This window comes from Lichenostomus cassidix, chromosome 15 (assembly GCF_008360975.1).
Source record: "Lichenostomus cassidix isolate B80296 chromosome 15, HeHo_3.0, whole genome shotgun sequence".
NCBI classification, from domain to species: Eukaryota; Metazoa; Chordata; class Aves; order Passeriformes; family Meliphagidae; genus Lichenostomus; species Lichenostomus cassidix.
In genome coordinates, this window is record NC_139496.1 from 3056416 (window position 1) to 3080341 (window position 23926).

Sequence of the window (23926 nt, forward strand, 5' to 3'; positions counted from 1 at the left end):
TCCCCGCGCGTGCGCGGAGCGCGGCCCCGCCGGGCGGGCGGGCGGAGCCGAGCGGAGCCGCCGAGCGCAGCCGCGCCGAGCCCCGCGCAGCCCCGGCATTGTGCGGGCGGCCGCCCCGACACACGGACCGAGCCGCCGGCCGCGCCGAGCGCCGCGTTCCCCCGCCGAGCCCGCCGCCCCCCAGCAGCATGTCGGGCCGGTCGGTGCGGGCCGAGACCCGGAGCCGGGCGAAGGATGATATCAAGCGGGTGATGGCGGCCATCGAGAAAGTGCGCAAATGGTGAGCGGGCCGCGCCGCGCCGGGACCCCGCGCCCGCGTCCCCCCGCGCCCCCCGCGCCCCGCGCCGGCCCCGAGCGGGTTCGGGGCTCGCCGGCGGCCGCGGGGGGCGGGGAGCCGGCGGCACCCAGCAGCCATTTCGCTCCGGCGAGTCACATGAAGGCGGCGGCGGCGTGTGAGGGCGAGAGGCGGCTCCATTGTGCGGCCGAGCCCCCTCCCCGCCGCCCCCCGCCGCTCCCCGCGCACCCCGGCCCGCCGCTCCTCGCCGTGTGTCCGGGGCAGGGCGCCTCGGGCATGGGCGGGCGCTGGGTCGGCCCGGGTGCTTCTCCCGCCGCCAGCCCTACAAAGGGCCCGAGGAGCGGAGCGGGCCCGGGGTGCCTCCGCCGCCCGCTCTTCTGGGTGGAAATAGCGCTCGGAGAAGTGTTCTGCAAAAAAAAAAGAAAACACGTTAAATGTATCCCTGTGAAGCTCTCGAGAGTTTTTTCTTTTTATTATTTTTGGTCGTTGCCTGTTTGTGTATGTATTTTACCTCTCCCAAGTTGCCGGGGTTTGCGCGTAAAAGCGCAGCAAAGCCGAGCGCGATCGTCTCCCACCGCCGCTCCGGGAAAGAGCGCGAAACTGCCCCTGGAACCTCTTTAAATCACAAAATCTAAGGTTATATCCCGTGTTGAAAGAGTCCCTTTCGTTAGGCCTTCAACGCGTTTTGGCATTTTCCCGCTTTTGTCCTTTTTTTTCTGCTTTTGTTAAGAAAACCCGCACGAGGTGTTTAAACAATACAGCAAAGCGTTCGCCGCCGTGCTCTGCATGGTCGGTCCGGGGATTTGGGATGGGATAAAGAGCAGTGTGACTCAGGAGTGAATCTTCCTTCCAGCAAGTTGGCTGACTGTTCAGCAGTCTCTGTGCATGTATCTGAAAATACTTTCTTTAAACATTTGGAATCCACGGGGAAATCCTTTGGGTTATTGTTATTGTTCATCACTCAGCTGTTTTGAACCTTGCGAAATCAAGGGGACACTTCTATTGCCCTCCTCACCTAATGCTTTCTTTTAGTTAGAAGAAGAGCAAAAAACAGAATTGAACGTGTTCGTTATTGGGGTGAAATGGATTGTTAAGTTTTAAATGGCCTTGAGCACATGAATGGGGCCGTTGGCGTGAGCCGGACAAAGAATCAGGACGTGTGTCCAGTAACGCTGGGCACGGGATGGGGATTTCAAAGAATCCAGCCATTGTGTGGGGAGCCGCAGCAGCCCCAGCACCACAGCCTGGGTGATTTCAGGAACTCTCTTCTACTCGGGTGTTGTTTTTAAGTGCAGTTCGCTGACTGCTGGGCCGGCTTTGGAGGGTCAGAACAATGTGCAGTGGTGTGACAGGACTTTTGTTGCAGCAGGAGCGTGGTTGGATGTGTGGGACTGTTCTGTCTCTAGGTATTTCATTCATGAGCGCAGCACGCTCTCTTTGAATCCTGGTTTGTGGAATTCAGAGAGGAGTAGAGACAGAAGCTTGGCCATTCAACAAAATACCTAATTTATTTATTTTTTTCTTGGCAAAGGCTCTCTGCCATCATGCCAGTTGCTATGGCTCTTTCTGTAAAACAGAAATCTTATGGTATAAATAGATTTTTCTACATTGTAACCTTCGTGAAAGACAGCTTGCTTTGAACTGTTCCTGTACAGTCATGCAGTGTTTCTGTTAATTGTTGTCAGAAGTATTGATACAACTTCTGTGTGCAACTCACAAGTATTTACATAAAGCAAATTTCTTATTTTTAAAGGAATCATAATTTGAAGGTGAATCTCAATAATTCCCGCCCCACACTTGCAGTCAAGTACAGCGGGAAATTAGCAAGAGAGATTTTGTGTTTTGTGGTTTCAGTGTTTTGAGAAGACTTGGCTTGTTAAATTGAACTTTCCACACTAGCAATTCTTGCATCTTCAGAAGAGCCACATCGGCAATTTCCAAGTGTGCAGTTTCATTTGCATAATAGGAGCAATTTGTTGCCATCCACAGCTCTTCTGTGGAAATGCAGCCACTGAAAATTAAAAAACCTCGCATCCAGCATTTCCTAGAACAGAGTTTTGTGAGACTTGTGTGCTCGGAGGAGTGCGTGGCAGGGATGGGCAGGGAGACAGACCAAGCTGTGAACTCATCCCAGCAGACAGTGGCTTTATCCAAGGCTTTATCTACCTGTGCAGGTGTGCAGCACCTTGCTGTGCTTGGCGTTCCTGAATTCCTGTGCTGCCACGTCTGTGAATGTGCCTGCTGGAAAGCAGCTTCCTTCAGGGCAGACTGTGTTCCTTAGAAAATCAGTGTTCTTGGACAGCCAGCCCTTGGATGCAGGTCTCCTGTCCTGTGTCCGTTCACAGGGCGCGTGGCGCTCCTGGTTATTGCTGGGACTTAATAGTAAACAGTGAAGTTGTTACATTTTTATCTTGAGGTTACTGTAACCTTATCTCCTTTGTTTAAATCATGCTCGTGAATGAGCATCTGTTTTGGAAAACACACAGCACGTGGCTTGCAGAATACATGGTTGCCTTGTGTTTGTGTGGCAGAAATGTTAAATTTCCACAGTAAGGGAACAGTTCTGCCTTTCTTAAATAGTACTTAAAATTCTTCTCTGTTTTTAAAAATTATCTGAGATCAGTTTGTCTCAGTGAATGGTACAGAATTGGTTTTTTTCTTTAAAGGTTGATGGGTACATGTAGATTCTAAGTGGACTCTCAAGAAGAAAGGGGCAAAAACTACTGTGCCCTCAACCAGCATTAGAAAAACACTGGAGAGCTCTTGGTTTTTGTCAAAGTCTGATTTATTAAATGAAGGAAAATGCACATGTTTACTGGGGGACAAAGAATAGGCAGGAGGTAAGCATAAGTGGTAGGATGCCTTGTGAGGCAGTGAAATAATTTGCATGGGTTTGTAGCCCTGCTGGACTTTGGGGCAGCTGTGCAAACCTGTAAGGATGGAGGTCTGGAATACCTGGTGGGGATAGGTAACCCTGGCTATAGAGAGTGCACCAGGAATCATGAAATCCCACTGCCTTGCCTTGTCTTTGAATTGCAGTATTCCTCAGAAGTCCCTTGACCTTTTTCTGACCCATCAAAGCCCTGATCTGGGGGTAGTGATAACACCTTGGGAAGAAGAGGTGAGCCTGGACAGCTGGTGAAAGTACTTGGAGAAAGCTGAGGGGAAAAGTCCCCATGGGCTGTATTAGCTGGTGCCATTGGCTGGGATTGTGAGCTGTGGCTATTTAGGATTTCTAGGCAATGCTGCTGTAGCTTTTCTGTTCACTGTCTCCATTCAGACTTGATAAAATGTTTTTGTGTGGTATGTAATGCTCTGAGATTGAGCTTCTGCAGGTTTTGCTGCTCGTGCCTCCTCCTTCAAATAGGCTTTTGCTCTGAAATGGAGTTATGGCATAGAACTCCTTAACATGATGTCTTTGGAAAAAGGCTGTTTGCTACTCCCAGATCACCTCCCTGCTTTAGCCTGGCTGTGTTGTCTGTGTTGGGTTTCCTGCTAAGATTGTAGTTCAAGTAGTGGCAGTGAAGTGAAATTACCTAGTGTATGTGCAGGAATGCACTGAAGTTCTGTGGTGGCCCAAACACACTGTTACCGTGCTTGAATTATGATAAATGTTTTGGTTTTTTTTTCTGGCTTGTGATTATTTCTTTCTGAGCCAGTATATGCTCTGTGACTTCAGTGGAAGCTGAAGTTAGAGTTTTGGCATGTGTAAGGCATAGTTCTTTCTACTGTGAGCAAGGTGCTTGTGGCCATGTGGAACCAAGCAGAACTTGCTTTAAACCTGTATGTGTTCCAGGGGACTCCCCACATGTGTTGGACTTAGATAAACTCAGAGAGAAGGTGTCTGTGACCACATGTCCTTGTGCAGTCACTCTACCTGGAATTTTATTGTATGTGCAGCCTGGTCAATAAACACCATGTGTGTTTGGGGCTCCTTCATGTTAGTCACTAGACAAACATCTACTCAGCAGTAGGTGTGCTTGGAAAAGCAAGCCTGCGCTTCAAAAAAATCATTTTTTGTGCATCTGACAGCACTTTTTGTGTATAATAATGGCATTTTCTTTCCCATCCCCTTTCTCCTTTGCTTGATCCCACAGGGAGGTCATAATTCTGTGATTTTCACCAAACTCTGTTGCAATGCAAGTGAGTGTGATGTGATAAATTCAGCATTATGACGTCACTTCGTGATCACCAGCAGAAGATGGGGTATGTGGGAGCAAATCCGTGTGTAAACGCAGATCACTGTGATGAATGGTAGTCATGGGAAAAGGCCAAACGAGAGGGAAAGCCTTTCCTTGAGTGATATATTGGCAGTAAAGGCTTTCTGTGTCTCTGCCATCAAATGTTTCTGGCACTCACTGCTGCTGCAGAAGCTGCCTTGACACTTTCTGTATAAGTGTAATATACACTGTCGTGTTTGCTCACCCGTATATTACGTTTATACGTGGAATCTGATGTTCATCTGTGGAGCTTTAGTGTTATTAAACAAAATACAAATATATTTAAGAGTCTTGGGTTATTTAGAATGGGGAATTGAGTATGTAACGATGTAAGTTCTGAGATATTAGTATGCCTCAGGCATAAGCACTGAAGTGTTGATACTAATGCTTACCCTTTGTACCCTTGGCTGTCCTTTAAATGCTGTGCAGATACAGTTCAGAATTTAAAAATGCTTTTACACAATTTCAAATAAATGTAAGGGTTTGTTTCTGTTGTACTGATTAGTTTCTGAATTTACTATAGCTAAAATATTGAAGATACTTTTCAGTGTGGAAAGAAAAAATATTACTGTATATATTTGAGTTTTGCCATTTTCTGTTGTTTCTCCTGAGTCATTCATGGAGGAACAGGAGAGCTTTGAAAACAGGCACAAATTTTTTTGTACAACTGTGGAGTTTATCAGGTAGACCTGGACATGTAAAGTTGATAATTACCACATATTTAGCCTGATAAAGTGTCAGTTGATGGTGTTCCATTGGCCATCTTTTCCAATCCAACAGTCAACACAGAGATCAACCTACAGAGAATAACAGAGGATGGTGCAATAACAGATATTGCCCAGTGATCATTTATCAAAGGTGGAACAGAGTGATGGGGGTGGAATTCCGGTCAAGATTTTGGGGTGGGTGGGTGCAGCAGACAGGAAAACAGGTGGAGAAACTACTTCAGGTTTCACAACAGACTGAGTACAAGAGTTCACTAATTCCTCATTCCTACTCTGGCATTGGATCAGTGAGGATATTCTGTGGTTTGTGCAGCATTTCCCAAACTTGCTGCCATGGGCAGCATCAGTAAATTGTCAATTCTCACAGAGTGAAAAGGAAAGTCCCTGGTCAGCAGGTTGGGATGATATCTTTGCACAAAAGATTAAAAAGTGAGTGTTCAGAGTAGGAGTGGGTTTCGGGTTTTCGTTTGCTTGTTTGGATTTTGGGTTTTGTTTTGAAATGGTAAGGCAGTAAGTATTACAGATAATATTCTAAGCTTAATTTGCAATAAATGTCTTAAATCTTGAAATTATTTTACCCTGTTGATCTTAAATGTCTGAAAGTCATTGCGTTTCTTTGTTAACAAATTTGTGTTTGTGCTGCCAATGCTTTTATTAAGTTTTAGAGGAGGTTGTCTTCTTTTTTTCTTATTAATACTCTCATGGTCTTAAACTGTCAATACTGTAAATACTTACACATGTAAAATATTTGCATAGTAGCACTGTGATGTTGGGTTTTCTCTTTAGCCATAAGTGTTTGCAGGACTGGGATGTTGGTGTACTTCCATCACAAAATATTCTTATTCCCATTGTTGTCTGAATTACTGTGTATTGAAATCAGTTAAAAAATCCCTGTAGCTGAGGGTTATCAAAACTTAAAGTGGTACGTAAGAAGCTCAGAAGAGTTAAAATGTCAGGGCTAACTTTAATACTAGAAGGAAAAAGTTACTAATATAGGTTTCCTCCTGTGTTCTACAGTCTGTCCAGTGAAGATGCTGTGTGAGGCTGCTTTGAGATGCTAACAGGTATCTTGAACTTTTGGTTTTCCAGTGCAGCATCTCTAAGTAATATTTTGCTCTAGGAAAAGACTAAAATCTTGATTTTTTTTAAAAAAGCATTTATCCACCTCTCCCCACACCCAAACAAAACCCCAGCTGGTTTTAGTTCCATAATTTCAAAGATTTTCCTAAGTAGAAATAAATCCAGTTTGTCTTGTATCCTTAAAAAACCCCAAATTATGCCATGATCATCTCTTCACAATTAAGTATGCTCTCATTATTGACATGCCCTCATCTCCACTGTCATTTTTATCGCATATAGAGCTCCAAATTAGAGTGAAATTGGATTTTGACATACTTTAGCCACCTAGTGTACCCAAGTGTCTATATCTAAACACATTGAGGGAAAGCTGCTCCACGAAGAGCAGTGGGAAAGAAATGAATCTGAAATAGTTTTTGACTTCAATTAAATTATCATTATGGACAGATCCAAAATGTATCAAATAGTCATATATAGTTAGTTTTGCTTTTATTCTTAATTAAACAGGAAAATGCCTCTTCTAAAGCGAAAAGACAAGATTGGCTTTAGTAGCTAAAACAAATAGTCAGGAGGATGTTTGTGACATTTGTACAGTGTGGCTGCTTTTGATTCTGGAGGCCTTTTCTAAAAATGAAGCTATCACATATATATAAATATATGTATTTGGAGTCACATCCAGCTTCTCCCATCCTGCAAAGAACATTTTTTATTCTTTTAGTCTATAACTGGATCCCAAATCTATTATTTAAATGTGTTTATGGAGGAAAAAAAAAAAAGCCTGAGATCTCATGCCAAATTAATTTCAGATGTTCCTGAATTATTTAATGGAATCGGTCTTTGTTGTTAACTTTTAATCGATCCATTTGCAGAGCTGCATTACAAGCCCAGGAACCAGCAGTGGTAATCTGTGACCTGAAAACTGATCACAGAAACGTGATGAAATTTCTCTGGCATTGTGGACCTTCTTTCAATACCCTGATGTGCAGAGCTCAAGGAATTCATCCCTCAGCGAAGCGTTCAGCATCCCTCTCCATCCCAGCTCTGTGACCCCCTAAGGCAGAGCTGCCCTGCAGCCACATTTCCGTCACAATTTGTCAGTGTCACCATTCACGGCTGGCAGGGTCTGCACACAGTGCCCCAGGTTGTGCTTTTCCCTCTCTGATAGCCTCAGCTTTGCCTTTCCCAAGAGCTGGGCTCTCCAGAGTCTGGATTCTGCACCACTGCAAATGTTGCTCCCATGAGGCTGTTGGTCCTATGGCTGGGATTGCAGAGCTGTCTGTCAGGGGTGTGGAGTGAACGTTAAATTGTCAGCAGCAAATTTCTGCCCCCAAATAAAACTCAGATGGTCAAAATGCATCTAGGTTTCTAATCCCATTAAACAGCTTCATGACAATCAAAACACACTGGTCTGTCTAAACCCTCTTCTGCTGTCTGGAAACTTAAGTGAAAATTGTAGGCATTAAATCTGCGTTTTCAATTGCTGTTCTTCTTAACTTTATCTTTAATCCAGATCTTATTACTGCTACTGCAGTTACTCACCCAGTCAAGTAACAGCCCTGAGAAATCTGGAGGTTAGCAGTGCTCTAACAAGTTGTGAAATGCAAAGAACAATTTGCACAATGCAGTGCTAAAGATGATGTAATAGAGATCATCCTACTTAATAGCCTGTTTAAATCCTTGACAACTTACAATAGTAGATCATTCTTGTCTGAATCCAAAGTTTAACTTCTCCTGCATTGTAATTTTATAGGGAGAAGAAGTGGGTGACAGTTGGTGACACATCCCTAAGGATTTACAAATGGGTACCAGTAACAGAGCCTAAAGTGGATGATGTAAGTATCCTGCAGTATCTTGTTTTTTCCAGATGTAGATGCTCCTGTTTAGGCAAAGTTGAAAGAAATATTCGTGATTTCCATTGAGCCTTTAAGCTAAGACTGGTGTGGGTCTTGCAAGCTCCAGGGAGATGTTGATCTCTACAGCAAGTGATGTTGATGGGTCAGTGTGTGACAGTCTCCTGGAGTCAGCTGGGATCAGTTCTCAGATAACTGTTAAACATGCAACTGAAACTGATTTTTGAAACCTTCCTCTAACTGTGCAGCAGGGAGAGGAAGTTAAAACATGGATTATTTTTCCCCTCCCTCTGCCTGATAATTGAAAGACAGTAGCTGGTTTGGAACAGGGCAGGAAACATTCTATGTGTGCATCACTACTGTTTTGCTCAAAAATAGGTGCAAAACACTGACGTGAGGGTAGGAATATCCTGTGGAACTGGGATCCCTCCTATTAAGATGTCCAGCTCAAGTAATACAGCAGCACACGCTTCTGTTGCCATGTGTGTTTTCTCTTGGTGAATGTTCTGTGTGTGCATCCTGTTTGTGCTCTTTGTGTGCCATGTTCATGAGTGAAGACCTATCTGGAAGAAAACTTCTCCATTAATAGATGTTCAAAATGGTGTTTTTTCAGATAAGACAGTGTCATGACCTTGTCTTACTCAGACTCCAAATTTAAGACCAATTTATTATTAGGGTTGTTTTAACTGAGTTTGTTCTTTCCTGTACTTTGTTGTCTCACAGATTTTGGGGACTGTCAGAGTTGTGGTCAACCTACTGGGTTCTTCCAGTGCTTGGGCAGCATGCTTTGTGAGGTTATCCCTTGAGAATTGGGGAACCTGTTCATTCTTGTTGTCAAATATTTGGTCTTGATTTTATTATTTATTGTACATAGGGGGAAAAGGGTGCTATCCATGTGAGAAAGAGTGCAAGGCTCAGGATATTTAGGGTCATGGCTTCTGGCAATTGTTTTCCTGCAGTTTAGCTGTGCCTGCAGGATGGGTGATGTTGGTCTTGGAAACAGAATTTCTAACTGAGCTTCTGCATGAATTTTCAAGGTCACTGCTACCCAAAGTCAGGTTCTCTATTATGAAGAATGGGTTTATATAATGGTCTCTATGTGCAGAGTTTAATTGTGTTTTCTGAGCCATCATCTTTAGGTTGAGGCTCCAGATTTGCTGAAATTGGGACACTTGTTTAAGACCAGTTACGTTGGTGTCCTACTGCCACATTCTTTTCATTTCAAGTAGAGGCTGTTGGCCAGGTACAGTTGTTGGAGGCTTGGTGTTGCAAGGTTTCTGTCCTATTGCTCTGGAACTTCTCAAAAATAACACAAGCACATGTATTTTAAAAATATATATCAGGTAGGGATAATTTCGGCTATTAAATTTTGTTGTGGACATCCTTTTATATCTGATTTCATCCTCTCTGAAGGACCAGGCAGTATATTTGCTTTTCACTAAAAAGGAGAATGGGACCTTTGCTATTTCAAATGGAAGTTGTCTTTGATTTTGGTGAACAGAAATGAACTTCCCCCTTCACGTGTTGTTCCTAAGACACTTTTAACATTTCTCTGCATGCAGTTAACTTGGCTCTTTTTCCTGCTGGTTCTGGAAGGCTGTTCTGGAACATCACTTCTCAGCTTAAATTGCTAGCAGTCATTTTCAACAGTTTTTTTTTGTGGCAGAAGTGTCCTTTTTACCTCTAAAAATAACAAAACCAAACCTGAGAGAGATTATGACCCCTCTGACCTTTCATTTTGCAAAGGTATAGAAGTCCATGTGCTCTCATGCATCAGTGAGTAAAATCTGGCTTCTCTGTAGTAAAAATACAATTTAGAAATAAGCTTAATAATCTGTTTAAAATAGAGAGACAAGTCCCTCCACATATCACTTGTTGAATTTCTTCTGCAGTCCTAGCCAGTATTTGATTGTGCTTCAGTTCCTTCCCTCGTTGGAGGTCAGTCTCCATCCGAAAGGATGGGCTGAGAGCATTCTTCCTGGAGTCAGGCTTTTAATTGTCTCCTCAGCAGGCAGGATCTCCAAAAGCAGTGCAGCTGCCTCTTTTTCCTGTGAGACTGATTACGTCACCTCCTAATTGCAAATGCTGCATCCCTGAGCAGCACAGATTCCAATCCACGTGATGGATGCCACGGTCCTTTCCTTTGTTTTAGTGCTTGTGGGTTGTGAGCAGGTTGGGACCTACAGCTGTCATGCTTGTGCTCTTTGGTTTAGGTCAATTTGAGTTTTCTTAATCCATATTTCAGATTTAATGAAGAGACGGCATTAGTTGTAGAGAAGGTCTCACTTGAAATTGTGAGCCATTCTTAGAGAAGTGCTGAGAGGAAGGGTTTTACACAGTAACGTGGATTTCTGTGCATGGCTGTGGTCTCATTTGTGTGTGGTGCCTTTTGTTTTGCAGAAAAATAAGAATAAGAAAAAGGGCAAAGATGAAAAATGTGGCTCTGAAGTGACCACTCCAGAGAACAGTTCCTCCCCAGGGATGATGGACATGCATGGTGAGTGGGAGAAGGTCAGACCCAATTCCCCTCTTACACTGCTGTGAGAGTGTGAACCAACACTGATCCAGTGTATGGACTTGAGTCAAAGTGAAAACAGCATCAGATACTGATTTGGTACCTTGGTTCTGTGGATATATTAACAGTTGTTTAAATGCCATTTATATTTGGTCTATGAGTGTGAGGAGAAAAAAATCCGTTAGTGGAGGTAAATATGAAAATAAAATTTAACATATTGATCATTCAAAGCACTGCACTCAGGTGAAGTAATAACTGTTAAATTTGCTGCTTGAAGAACCAAAAGACTCCCAAAGCCTCAGTGGTACCTACTATAATTCAGGCAGGTTTTGTACTTATTAACTCTCTAACTGATTAAGGTCAAGAGAATTCTGCAAGAGCCAGGAAAGCAAGCTCTGGTTCTGTGGTGCTTTCCTTCTACTGCAGCTTGATGAAATTAACTGCTCAAAAAAACTCATTTTTTGTTTGCCAGTCAGGCACTATGAGGTCAATTCTATTTTAATTTTTTTTTTTAAACATGAGTTTTGAGTGTTAGCCTGGTGTTTATTACAGAGGCAGCTTGCACAGCTCAGCTCTGCTTCAGGTTTTTACCTTCTGGGTGTTTGGATAACAATTATGGCTGAGAACGCAGCACTGTTCGAGCTGATAAGAGGATCACGTTTTAGTGGGTTGTAAATTTTCAATTTCAGTTTTATTTGCATTTGCGTTGCCTCATGGTTGGTTTTTGCAGTGCTGACAGCAAGTGTGGTCTTGCAGTTAGAGGAATGAGCAGGGTTTTAATGGGGTCTTTGTTTTAATGTGTAAAATTAGTTTGATTTTTAGAAACTGCTTGAAAACTCCTTAGGCTGGAGTGGAAAAAAGTTGGATGTGTAGTGTGAGTCTAAATGATTGGACTCAACCCCTAATGAGCTAAATTATATCATGTGTTACCAGGGAATAACATGGAATAATTAAGGGGTGCTTTGTACCTTGTCAAATCAAACTTTGTTGGTTTTCACTCCTCTGTTAACAGATGACAATAGCAACCAGAGTTCAATAGCTGATGCTTCTCCAATAAAACAGGAAAACAGCAGTAATTCCAGTCCAGCACCAGAGCAGAACTTGGCAACACAAGCAGACGGCACTGAAGTCAAGTCTGACGAAACTCAGGCAGAGGCAAAGGAGCAGCCTGGTTCAGAAGGTGAGCTGGGAACACCATTTGGAAGCCAAACAAAAAAAAAAGTTATCCTTTGGTGTGTCATTTATTTGCTTATCCACTTTAAGAACTGGAAGATAACAGTTTGAAAGAAATGGTTTCTGAATTCTCAGCATTTATGTGAAAATGGGACACAATTTCTCTGACCTACTGGTGATCTTTCATACAGCTGGAAAGGTCACACTGACATTCAGGGTCTTTTCAGAGACAAACAAACAAAATACTGGTTTATTGTTCTCAAATCTCAGCCTTGAAAGAAGAAATAATTTAAAATTGTCTTTGAAATGGCTGCTACTATGTAATCACACAAATCCTGGAAGGTATTATTTTGTGTAGATCTCTGGATGTTTGCCCTCTAGTGTGACAGTAAAATAGAGGTGGGATACTTTGAAATTATTTTTTAAGTTGTGTAAACTATAATGCAAGCTTTCTTTTCTCTTAACCCTGCTAGTTACTTATTCAGAAGTTACCTCTGAGTTCTGTCCTAATTTTCTAAAAGCATTACAAGATTCTATTGCAGTTGTGCACAGATTAAAAATACATGTGGGTTAAGAGATTGTTCTGAACCTCACTCTTTAAATAGTATTTTGGGTAATTGAAACATGCTCTGTATTTATATTCTTGGAAATATAACTTTCTTTGTCCTGTTATAACAGTTAAAAGATGTCCTTAACACCATTTTAATTATTTGGTCATGGAATTCTTACCATACCAAAGCAATTAAATTATGTGCTCCTGATTTAGTTCTTCACTCAGTAGATCCACTGACCAATTTAAATTTAGACCTTTTATCTTGGTAATGCCAGAGTGTTGCCATTGTTAACTGGGGTTAAAATTCAACATCCATCACCAAATTGGAATAAATCAGAACACCATTTCCTTCAAAGAAAATCTCCACTTGCATATTTGGCCACAGCAAACAGTAAGGATTTACTCCTAGGTCTAATATTGTCTGAACCTGCTTATGTGAAGCTGTTACATAGCATACATGTTCCCCTGGCTAAATTTAGGTCCAGGGAAAATCATACCAAGTCCCCTGGATTAGTTCCAGAGCCAGTTATTGTAAAATGAAAAGGAGATATAATGGCAAAAAAATCTGTTATTAATGCAGGTTTTTTTTCAGTTGGTTAAAGGCTGTCTTAAACAATTTATTAAACATTTATCTACCTTTCTATGATCAATCAGAGCCCTGCAATTGGGCCATTATTCAGCTGGACAGGGTTAATGACCTTGCATGTCTGTCTCATGTTACCCCACTCAAATCAGGGAGGTTCCTGTAAGCTAGGGGACTGTTTGGGTGGTCAGAAATGCTTAATGAGGGATTCTTGAATAAAACAGGTGGATTCAAAGCATTCTGCTGTGTGAACAAGACCTGCAGGCATTGTAATAGCTTGAGACGTACACAGCAAAAATCCAAACTCAGATTTCTTCGGACCCTTGGGACTTGTTTCTTTATCAGCATGAAGATGCTTTTCTGGTGAGACGTGGACAGGAAGAGGATTCTGCCCGAGTTTGCTGAATGTGATCTTTGAGATGCTCATCATGGGCGTCACTTTCTCTTGAATTCAGAAATGCTCGTGATGCTTTTTATACACTGCACCACAAAAATATCCATTACTCACTGGTTATGGCATCTTCATTAACCAAAGCTGTCCAGCAATTTGGTTTGATCTTGCATTTCTCTTCATCTGGAATAAATTCATATATTCTTTGGGTCAGGGATCTAGGAATACATTTTTATGTGCCCATGTCCCCTGTTTAACCAAATGGGTGCTTTAACCTTGAGTCTTCTGTAAGTCTTGTTTTGAGAGAGAGAAGGGTTTAAAAAAACAACCAACCAACGAAAAAAAAGCCAAAAACAGTCAAAGCTAGAGGCAAGTAACAGCTATACTAGGATGGAGGACTTCTTCACATCTATGCACCAGAATTAAAACTTCAGTGGTTAAGCTAGTTAGCTGAATTTCTAAATTGTATCTCAAATGTAGTAGTATCAAACGAAAAAAAGTGGATTTTAAATACACGCCTGAATTTCAATTCAGGTAACTTTATTCTTTCTGCTTAGCCACACGTTTTTACATACATTAGTTGCAGCAATTCAGCCCTTTTGCTTCTGGTTTTTGGGAGTTCCTTTGCAGTCAGCTTGTGTCCAGCTTGTTTGCTGAGGGCTCAGACATCCTGTGTGAGGCTGTGCAGGAGCTTGGCTCCCTCTAGGGTCTGATCCCAGGGTCTGTGCTCTGGCAGCAGGAAGGAGAAGCTCTGGCAGCAGCCAGATTTTGATCCTGGAGTTTGAGCTTAATTCATTATATTTATACCCTTGTTATGTGTGTTTTCATTAATGCTTACACCTGGGTGAAATGTATTTTCTGGGGATGTTGCTGATGGGAAGACATCCTGAAAAGCTCCTGCTGAAAGTTTTCATTTGTTTGTTTAAAATTCTTTCTTGACATTTCAGATACCTCTGATGAACAGAATTCACAGTCTTCAATGGAAAATTCCATGAATAGTTCAGAGAAAGCAGAAATTCAGTCCTCTGGAGAAAATGATTTAATTACAGAGGCATCTAAAAACTCTCAGGTAACTTTATGTGCAAAAGTCTGATTAAATGGATTTTGGAAAAGTTTATTTTTACTTAAAAGCAAATGTAAGGAGGACAGTTGTGTATTTCCATTTATGTCCAAAGTGAGGACAGTAAAGCAGCTGTAGAATATTAAATGTGCCTGTACCTGGTTTTGTGGTCCAGGTGACTGGCTGCTTCAATCTCACAGAATTGGAACAGTAAGACCAGATCAGTCTCATTGATTTCTCAGTTTCTTAAACCAGATCCTTTTTTTAAGGGAATATTAACATTTTTATATTAATAAATTGCTTGGACCAAACCTACTGGACAGGCCCCTTTGAGGACCATTCAGGTGTAAAACACCTTCTATAAAGGTAAATGCATATGGTAGTTAGGAGAGTTAATTTGTGGATGTTTGGATGTTTCTCACTGAAACACTGAAAAATTCTGGGTGGTTAGGAAGAAGAAATTATCCTTGCAGTTGTGCCCTTCTCAGGGCAGGACAAGTCCAGATCCTCAGGCAGAGCACTGCTTCTCCACTGGTTTTCCTGTGGTCCCTCAGCTTCAGTGCACCCTCCATCAAGGCTGTTCCTTGGAACATTCACTGTGGGTTTTAGCCTGGAACTAGAATTTTGTCCTTTGTAAATGACAAGTGCAAAGGTGTTGAGGTAAGATGTAAGTAGAGGAGTGATTTCAGGCAGCATTGGACATGTTATGGCATCCAGGGATGCTTTGGTGGGACACATCACACGCTGGGGAATTTGGTGGTGCTGTTTGTTTGATGTTGATGGTGACTGAACTTCAGTGCAATGATAACGTGGCTGTTTTTCTTTTCCCCCTCATTAAGGACTCTGAAGGAGTGCCACCTTCTAAAAAGATGAAAGTAGAGGCTTCCCAACAAAATGTTGAAGAGATTTAGACTATAGATTTTTCTGGTCAGTTTTTATGTAAGGTACATCAGTGGGCTTAATTATAGAACAACCTTACTTAAGCATCTTCTCTTGGATGAGGACAGAACTCCTAACTTTTCAAGTTACCAAGCAAAAATCCAAGAAAGCCTAACAAAGGTTTAACTTCTCAGACACTGAAAACTTTTTCCTGTGAAACAAACATTGAGAACTTTTAAGTTACTGTCTCTGAAATGGTTGGAGTAAACAACTCAGGAGGGGTCTACGCACTGTTTCAAAAATCAAAATTACAATTATGTTGCTGCTGTATTTTTTTTTTTCATTTCTCTATTTAACATTGTAAGATATTTAAGGATGGTACAGGTCAGGTATTAGCTTTCATGTGAAGTTCATTGTTCTGGCGTGATGTCTGCTTTTGTTTTGTGCCTTGTGTTCTGAAAACAGTGCTAATTTTTAAAAGTTGTTTTGCAACTGTCTCCTTTGCAAAGTGGCCTATGTTTGCATAATGCCATGTAGTAAGGCTTCTTTTTTTTCTTTTTCGTTTGGGGTTTTTGTTTCATTTTTAAGTTTTAAATCCCTGGTGCTTAAATTTTTAACTACAAATCAGGAAGCCATTTTCACTCTTGGAGTCCAAGGAGAAAAAGGAGCTTGATATTTTATTTTAGCAGCTATAGTGGAGATCTTTTATTGAATGCATGGCATTCGCAACTGTAAATTTGGTCTTCTAAATACTTAACTTCATCAGAAGTTAACATGATCTGTTTACCATTTATAGTCCAGATCTGAATAGATACTTTAACACAGGCACTTAAAATACTTACGTATTAGGTCCAGATCTCTGTACTGGGTACAACTTGCTTTACAGAAAAGTTCCACTATGTACATAAATAGGATCAAAGGGATTGATGCACAGTGAGTTTATTTTCAATTGGTCTTTTTTGATATCATGTTTTCACTGAACTGGATTTCATTGTACTGTTTCATTATGAGATGTTTACTTCTATGTTCCAGGAAAATACTGTATTGGGGGTGTGTTCCTTATTCTCTTTCAGCAAGTCTTGTAAATAAGCCTTGTTGTTTCTATAGTCCAGTTCCTAACACCAGTTAGGGATGTTCCTTCTCTTCCAATTACATTGAAGTGTGCTTATGCTAACTAAACTAACAGAAAGGCACAAGGTAGGTGCAGCTCCCCTCAAATTCCTGGCAAGCAGAAGTGTGGAAACATCTGCATCAGGTAACGAGGGTCTGGTCTTCCAGTGGGCTTTGTACTTCCAGGGAATAAACACCCAGAGTTGGTGGAACTGCTGATCTCCCACTTCCATGCACACACACATCCATCCATGTGTACATCCATGCTGCTGGATCAGGCCCTTAACTCTGTCTTCTCCTGGTGTGGGAGATGGAACTTGTACTTTAAAATACGATCTCACGGCTCTGGAAATGGTTGCGCGGAGTTTTTAAGCTGAAAAAACTGTAAATACTTTTTTAGATGAGGAAAAAAAAAGGAATTGCTTCCAGTTGATACATTTTTTTCATGAATTAGGTCTTTGTGAAGCTTATTTAGGTCTGAATTCTCCAATAGTGAAAATGGCTTGCACTTAGACTACTGCATTACGTTTGCAATTACCACTTTATTAGGAAAAATAATGAGGAATTGGGGGGAGGGAAAAGGGGAGGGAGGAGTGGGGAGCCAATACTGACCTTCCATAAGATGTTTGTAGGATTGAACCCCAAATAACCTATGACACTCAACTTTTCCTTTATGTTGAAATAAAACATTTTGGATTTTAACTGAATAAAATTTGATTGCAAATCATTCATGAAAACAGCGTGCTCCCTAATAAGATTTTGGGATTTCTGGTCTGATCATGAAGTCCATTAACATTCTGAAAATAAGGAAATGAGGAGCTAAAAACTGAATTTGCACAATATATGCAATGAAACGGTAGAATTCTCTCTTGAATTGTGTGTATGCCTAAACTGTGGATAACTGGTCCATGACGATTTGTATGTATAATACATTCAGATTTAAGTGATATTTTGTGAGAAGTTCTATTGATATATTAAATGGGCAAATCTAGAAAGATTCAAACTTTTAAATATTTTTGATTTACTAACTTTTCGTTATTCTTAGTGCTAAAACAAAACAAATTGATGCCACCTTTGACAAGTAGTCGTGTTTACTAATCCCTCTCTTCAGGTGCATCGCAGCAAGTTTTTAATTTTCATTTTGTAGACGTTTCCAAGGGAGTAAATAGACTTTTCATTTAGGAACTAATTCCTGTACTTTAGGAAGAAATAAAATATATAAATAGCACTAAAAATACCTCAAATTTTTCATTAGATAGAAGCATTTATTGGCATTATTGACATCAACAGGTTTAATTATAAACTTCCTTTTCTCTCCTGTGGCTTCTGCTCAGAACTGTTCATTGTTCTGTGGCTAACGAGACAAGGCATCATAACCATCTTCCTAGAGGCTTTATTTCTGAGGTAGGAATCCTTTATTTACAGCTTCTACAGAATACATTCAGATCTTTTATTTTAACCAGAGATTCTAGTGACAACAGACAACTGAACAAGCAGATAGATTTGGGTTCCTTAGACCTGTTATTGTCAGTCTCTGAGGGAAGAGACTTTGACATTATCTGGTATGAAGAAATCCAAAATAGTGTATAAGACTGTTATTAGTCTTTTTTTGAAGTGCCTGATAACATTTATGGGCCAACGGATGTGATTGAACACATTTTAATGCCAGAAAGTACAGATGGGACCAAACCAGAACATGGAATTCAAATCCACCAGAGGTTTGAAACCAGATCTAAATCCAGCTTTTTTTGGCTTGGACCTATCTCTACCCAAAACTTGTTTTATGAACTCACTGTAAAAGGGTTTATTGAAAGCATTGAGAGGTGGAGCAGGAGGAGAGATGTAATTTTTTTCAAGATGACTGAAAGTTCTCATACAGCTGATGTTTTAGAAATAGTGCAAATATCAAGAAGTGCTTCCTTGCTACAATGCTGAATGTTGGAGCTTCAGTTACAAATAAATAAATAAAAAAATTAACAAAAAAATATGAAAAAAATAATAAAAAGAAACTAGAAGCAAGCAAGTAACTTAGCTGAGTTTGTGGAACACGTGGGAAGGCCTTCCAGATAAACGATTTACTCAGCCAAACATTTTATAGCAGAACTATTCCTTGGAATTTTTATGCTTGGGAAAGTAGTTGTTAAACATTCCAAAAAGTGCTGGCACTTACAAAACAACAAAAAAAAAAATCAACAAGGCAGTATAAAATATTGGTTTTGGGTGGCTATCTTCATACATAAACATTGTCATGTTTTGGAATGTTCTTTATATCTAAGGGCCTGTTAGAAGGTGTAAAGAATTTTGTTTTCTTCAATACCTAATCGTTTTCCATCTTATGATTTGTGTGTGTGTGTGTTGTACAGCAGTATAATTTTTCACTTATTTATTCCATCGGTAGTTATGGTTTGTACAATGTACAATGGTTTCATTTCAAAAATAAAATAAAAAAATCACTACATGAATGCTGTGTGAATAATTTTTTATCAAGAAACTTAATCTCCGGGTTTTTTTTTTTTTATTTACAATAAATTTCTGTTTTTATAAATGGTGTTTTTAAATGTGCATTCTCTGGTGTTGTCTCGTTTGGTAACGTGTAAAATGATCCACCTTTGAGCAGTCCAAAGGTGTCTTGATAATTGTGTGGTGGGGCAGGGGCAGGTGGTAGTTGTAGGAACAACAAACAGATACGGCCACTGTAATTACAGCAATCTGCAGAATAATTTGGTAATTTAAGATAATTCAGGTACCAAATTCCTCGTTTCGTGTTCGGTTAACGTGTTGTGGTAACTTAAATTGGAGGGGGAAGGGAAGGCAGTGTGCAAACGTGCTTCAGTGTTGAAATGAGCTCGAGGCTGATGCTTGCAAGGGTAGAACTCCTCAAGAGTTTTGGAAAGATTCTTTACATTCAAGATGGCTATAAAGTGTCCAGCTTATTTTTAGTGTTCGGTGTGCTCTGTCCCCAGGTGGCCTGCAGTTCCTCAGGCAGCTGGACTGCTCTGCTGGTTCTGCCTCCCAGAGGGGTGAGCCTCAGCCTGCTCCCACCTTGCCTCTGTTGCCTCCCTCGCATTTTCTGGGGTGCTCGTAACATCCTCACCAAATAAATTCACTAACCTGCGAAGGAAACTATGTTTTAGTTCATTTTTTTCCTTCTCCAGATTAGTGAATTAAGCCAGGAGACGCGTATCAAGGGGTGGAGCTGGAGAGAGAGGAAAGGAGAGGTAGAAGCAAGGCTGTAACTCAAGATGGGTCCCAGAAGGAAAGAACTCTGAACAGGTAAGGCTTGTGCCAGGGAGTGACAACAGCAGCCTGGAGGGGACACGGCTGGAGGTTGTCCCTGGGGTTTCCTGGGAGCAGGAAGGGCAGGGCTGGGCTGGACTGCACTCAGCCCCAGCCCAGGCTGTGAGTAAGATTCCTTGAGCTCTTGCCCTCATTAATATGGGAATGCTTATCTTCCTGTCTGTATATTCAGGAGGATAATCTTGCCACTAAGTGGTGTGAAATACACTGTGGGCATTAAACAGCTTGGATGTCTCTGTTAAGTGTGTATTGCAGTTGAATTCCTCCTGTGCTAAAAGCCTGTTTCAAGGAATTGATGTTGTTCCTTGAAGGAAACATCTTCAGAAGCTGGTGGCCTGTGTTTCACCTTGCACTGTGGATTGATGAAAAACAGTAAGAAAAGACATACTCCAAAGATGCTGTGGCCTCTTAGTGTTTCGCTGTGCCTCCTGGAATTCTTTGTTGAGGAGGAGGAGAGGATTGCTGGCAATCTTGAGCTGTTGCTGATCACCTAGATGCTGATCTTAAAAAGGCAAACCAAGAGGTCTGTCTCTAAAATAAGTGGATTTCTTTTAAGGGATGCCCCTTGCATCTAGCAGAGGAAAAAACCCTGAACTTAATATTTAAGTTAATAGTTACAGCTTAAGGCTGCTGCCCCTTCTTTAAATGATGGTTGGCGTACTGCTAACTCTTCCTAGAAAATTACACTGCTACATAATGACTTTATTTTACCAAGTTTCCCCTTTTTTCCTACAGTAGGAAATGTGTGTGTCTTCCTTAGAGTTTAGTGAGGTCCATGTACAGGCTGTTGTCATGGAAGTACTTTATACAGTGCTGCTACTGATGTGATCTTTTTAGCTCAGGTTTAGTTCTTAACAATCTACATGGAAGACTTTTAATAGGTATTGTTAAGCTGTGAATGTGGTCTTGAAATGTTTTTATTTATTTTTTCTTTTTTTAAAGCAGATGTTAATATAAGGTAGCAATAACCAGCTTTGAAGCTAAATATGACTGGCCTTTTCTTCAGAATTTGAGTCATACCTGATGCTGACTAAGAGCTGAATGCTAGTTTTGGTTTTTAAAGATCTGAGAGCGCTCTCACGTGATGAGATCATTCCTTACTGTTGCTTTCATGTGTGGGGAAGTGTTTGACCTACCACTCCTCCCCTAACCACAGGGATCAGCCTTGATTCCATGCTAATGGGGAATGCCAGATCATTGCATGGGCGTAAGGGAGATATTGCAGGAATGCCTCTTCTTTCCTCACCCAAGACTTGCTCTCAGTCTTACATCTCCCTTGAACTTATTTCTGGTTTAACACACCAGAAAAAGCAGCATGTGGCTATTTAATATTTGGAGGCTTTTTCTCTCCTGAGGGTGACTATGTAGAAGAGCCTGTTTTTTTTAATTTAAAGTATGACATCCTAGACTTGAAATAATACAGGCAATTTGGTATAAATGCTTTGAAATATGCGTCCTAGGATCTGACTGCTCTCCTGGTCATGGAGGTTTGCACTGCAGGGCAAGTTTGAGATCTTTTCTCTTGACTTTGTGTACACATTCATACATGTATGGGGTTTTGTGCTGTAGGATGATGCTCTCTCCCCACACTAGCCCTATTGCCATGATTTTATGTTGACCTACAAGATCCATTGCTTCCTTTATGCTTTTGAGAAGGATTAAATCCGATCTTCACTTCCCCTGGAACAATTGTGGTTCCTTTTCATGAGCAGGTAATGGGTTAGGTGTGAGCTACCAGCCTGGCAGCAGGAGCTCTGTGTCCTGACCTCTCTGTGACTCTGCAGGTCTCCAGCTTCTCTGGCTGCCCTGGCTTCTGGAAAATAATAAGCAATTTAGTGTTTTAAAGACAGTTTAAATTAGTATTTCTAGCATGATTGCTCTCTCAACAATTGTGGGCTATCCTCTACACCTTGCATTCCTCACAGGCCCTTAAGTTTAGCAATGTTTTCCATAACTAGGGTTGGAAGGGATCTCTGGAGATCACTCAGTCCAGCCTTGCCAAGGCAGGGTCACCTGGTGACCCAGGAGGCACAGGAGCGAATCCAGGTGTGTTTGGAATGTCTCCGGAGAGGGACAATCCACAGCCTCCCTGGGCAGTTCCTAAACGTAAAAGGGTTCTTCCTTGTGCTGAGGCGAAACATTTACTGTTTCAGTTAGGTTTAAAAAAAAAAAAAATTAAATTGCCCTGCTGGATGGAAGTCCCCGCTGGATCATTTAAACCAGCTATCCCTCAGGAGGAGTGGGGATATTCCTGCGCAGGGCAGCAGCAATGCCTTCGCCGTTTTCCTTTGTTTTTGTGGTGATCCCGGTGGAAGCTCGGGCTGTCCCCCAGTCCCCCATCCCGCCCGTGTCGCGGCAGGGCCGGGCAGGGCAGGGCTGCTCGGTCCCTTTAAGCGCGGCGGGCGGCGCGGGGCGGAGCGGGCGGAGCGGGGCGGTGGCGGCGCAGAGCGGGCGCGGGCTCGGCCGCGGCGGCAGCGGGGCCATGGCCGCCGACGTGTTCATGCGGCCGGCGCGGCTGCTCGGGGCGGCGGGGCCACTGTCGCCCCGCACGGAGCCCGACGAGGACTCGTCGGACACGGACGACGGCGGAGCGTCGCCGGGCGGGGGGCGGCGGTGCGGGCCGCGGCGGGGGCAGCCCCCGGGCCCGCAGATCATCCACTCGGGGCACTTCATGGTCTCGTCCCCTCACAGCGAGCACCCGCCCAAGAAGGGCTACGACTTCGACACGGTCAACGAGCAGACCTGCCAGACCTACCAGTTCGGGGCGGCCCGCGGCGGCGGCGGCACCGGCGGCCGCCTCAGCATCGACGCTTCCCTCACGAAGCTCTTCGAGTGCATGTCCCTGGCCTACAGGTACCACAGCGGCGCCGGCAGCGAGTCCTGGCGGCGGGGAAAGCCCCGCCGGGCCGGGCCCGGGGCCGTGTGAGGGGCGGAGGCGCAGCCCAGCCGGGCCGGACTCGCCCCACACGGGGGTTCGGTGCCGCTGTTGTTTCCAGCGAGCTCGGGGATCCTGGCGGGCGCTTTCCCAGGCCTGAGGCCGTGGTGTGCGGTGACGGGGGGCTGTCGCTGTCCCCGAGCGGTGAGGGATGAGGCATGGGGTCCCGCTGGCCCGGCTGGCTCCCGGTGCCGCTGGAAGCCCTCAGCATCCCGCGGCCAGGCTGGCAGCGAGTGGAAACCTCTAGTGCTGAACACAAACCCTGAAAGGGCAAGTACCCCGCTCTTTGCCAATTTTCCTTTTCTCCTTCCCAAATTTTATTTTTGTAACCAAGTCGAGCTAGCGGGCTCTGGGGCTGTTTCCTTTGTTCCTATGGTGGCTGCAGCTGGCAGCAGCACTTCCTGGGTTTATCTGCACCTTCTGCTCAGGCTTCAGTCGTGCTTTCCATCTCTTAAATCAGGCGTTATATTCGCATTTATCCCCTTTGTCTGTCATCCAAAATGGAGGAAGAGCCGTGGAGTAGAAGTGTTTTGGAAAGATGTGTGTCTGCTCGAGTCTTTTGTTCCGTGTGGTACAGCAGAAACCGGATCCAATCTGATGTTCTCTGCTGAGCGTATTTTGGAAGTTGATTAAAAGGGTTGATGGAAAATGCCTCTTGGCATATCAACGGAAAGGTTTATTTTCATCTATAGGAACCATGTTAGCTTGCTAAAAGAAAAGTAACTTTGCCCACCCCAAATTCCTCTATTTAAGTGTTGCTCAATGAAGAGGAAACAGTAGAACTATCTGTTCTGTAAAATAGCGAGAAGATGTAAGTAATCTTAAAATTTTGATAATATTCGCAAAACACGTTATTAGTTATTGGCAAGAGACTGAAGCTCAGATAAGGTATGTGCAACAGTGGACATAAGTGCTTTGCACTTACAAAAGAAAGAAAAATGTTAGCCTAACTAAAAATTAATCAACCTGCCTTTATTATACAAACTGGAAGGAGCATGCAAAGGAAGCACAGGTATTATGAAGGACAGAACTGCATCTGCTCATCAGCCTCTGTCACCTTGGTTTTGTGCTCCCACTAGTGTGTCCTTGGGATTTTGAAACTGAGGATTACATGTAGTGCAAAGGAATAATTCTGTTACGTTTATAGACAATATGGAACTCTGATGTAGGTGAACAAATTGAGCACCAAATCTATTTTAGAAGAAATAATTTTATCCTGCTTGCTGGTGGTAGTGTGAGGCAAGGTGCAGAAAATATCTTCTT

General features: G+C 42.6%; 2 protein-coding genes across 5 annotated transcripts in view; both read left to right on the top strand.

The window, feature by feature from the left end:
* Nucleotides 1–43: 43 nt before the first annotated feature.
* Nucleotides 44–18893, top strand: BCL7A (BAF chromatin remodeling complex subunit BCL7A). 2 transcript variants are annotated; one of them, XM_085075514.1, is made up of 7 exons: nucleotides 45–280; nucleotides 4393–4501; nucleotides 8068–8149; nucleotides 10568–10664; nucleotides 11695–11862; nucleotides 14330–14451; nucleotides 15282–18893. In XM_085075514.1, the coding sequence occupies exons 2-7, from the start codon at nucleotides 4467–4469 to the stop codon at nucleotides 15351–15353; spliced, it is 576 nt and encodes a 191-aa protein (XP_084931640.1). In that variant the 5' UTR covers nucleotides 45–280; nucleotides 4393–4466; the 3' UTR covers nucleotides 15354–18893. The 2 variants fall into 2 exon arrangements, with proteins under 2 accessions (XP_084931639.1, XP_084931640.1); XM_085075513.1 differs by lacking the exon at nucleotides 4393–4501 and having other exon boundaries at nucleotides 44–280.
* Nucleotides 18894–22177: 3284 nt separating this feature from the next.
* MLXIP (MLX interacting protein) overlaps nucleotides 22178–23926 on the top strand; it is a 42721-nt gene continuing 40972 nt past the window's right edge. For all 3 annotated transcript variants that reach the window (XM_085075515.1, XM_085075517.1, XM_085075516.1), the window contains exon 1: nucleotides 22178–22581. In XM_085075515.1, the coding sequence (XP_084931641.1) occupies nucleotides 22211–22581 (371 nt within the window). In that variant the 5' untranslated portion in view covers nucleotides 22178–22210. The remainder of the gene's footprint in view (nucleotides 22582–23926) is intronic.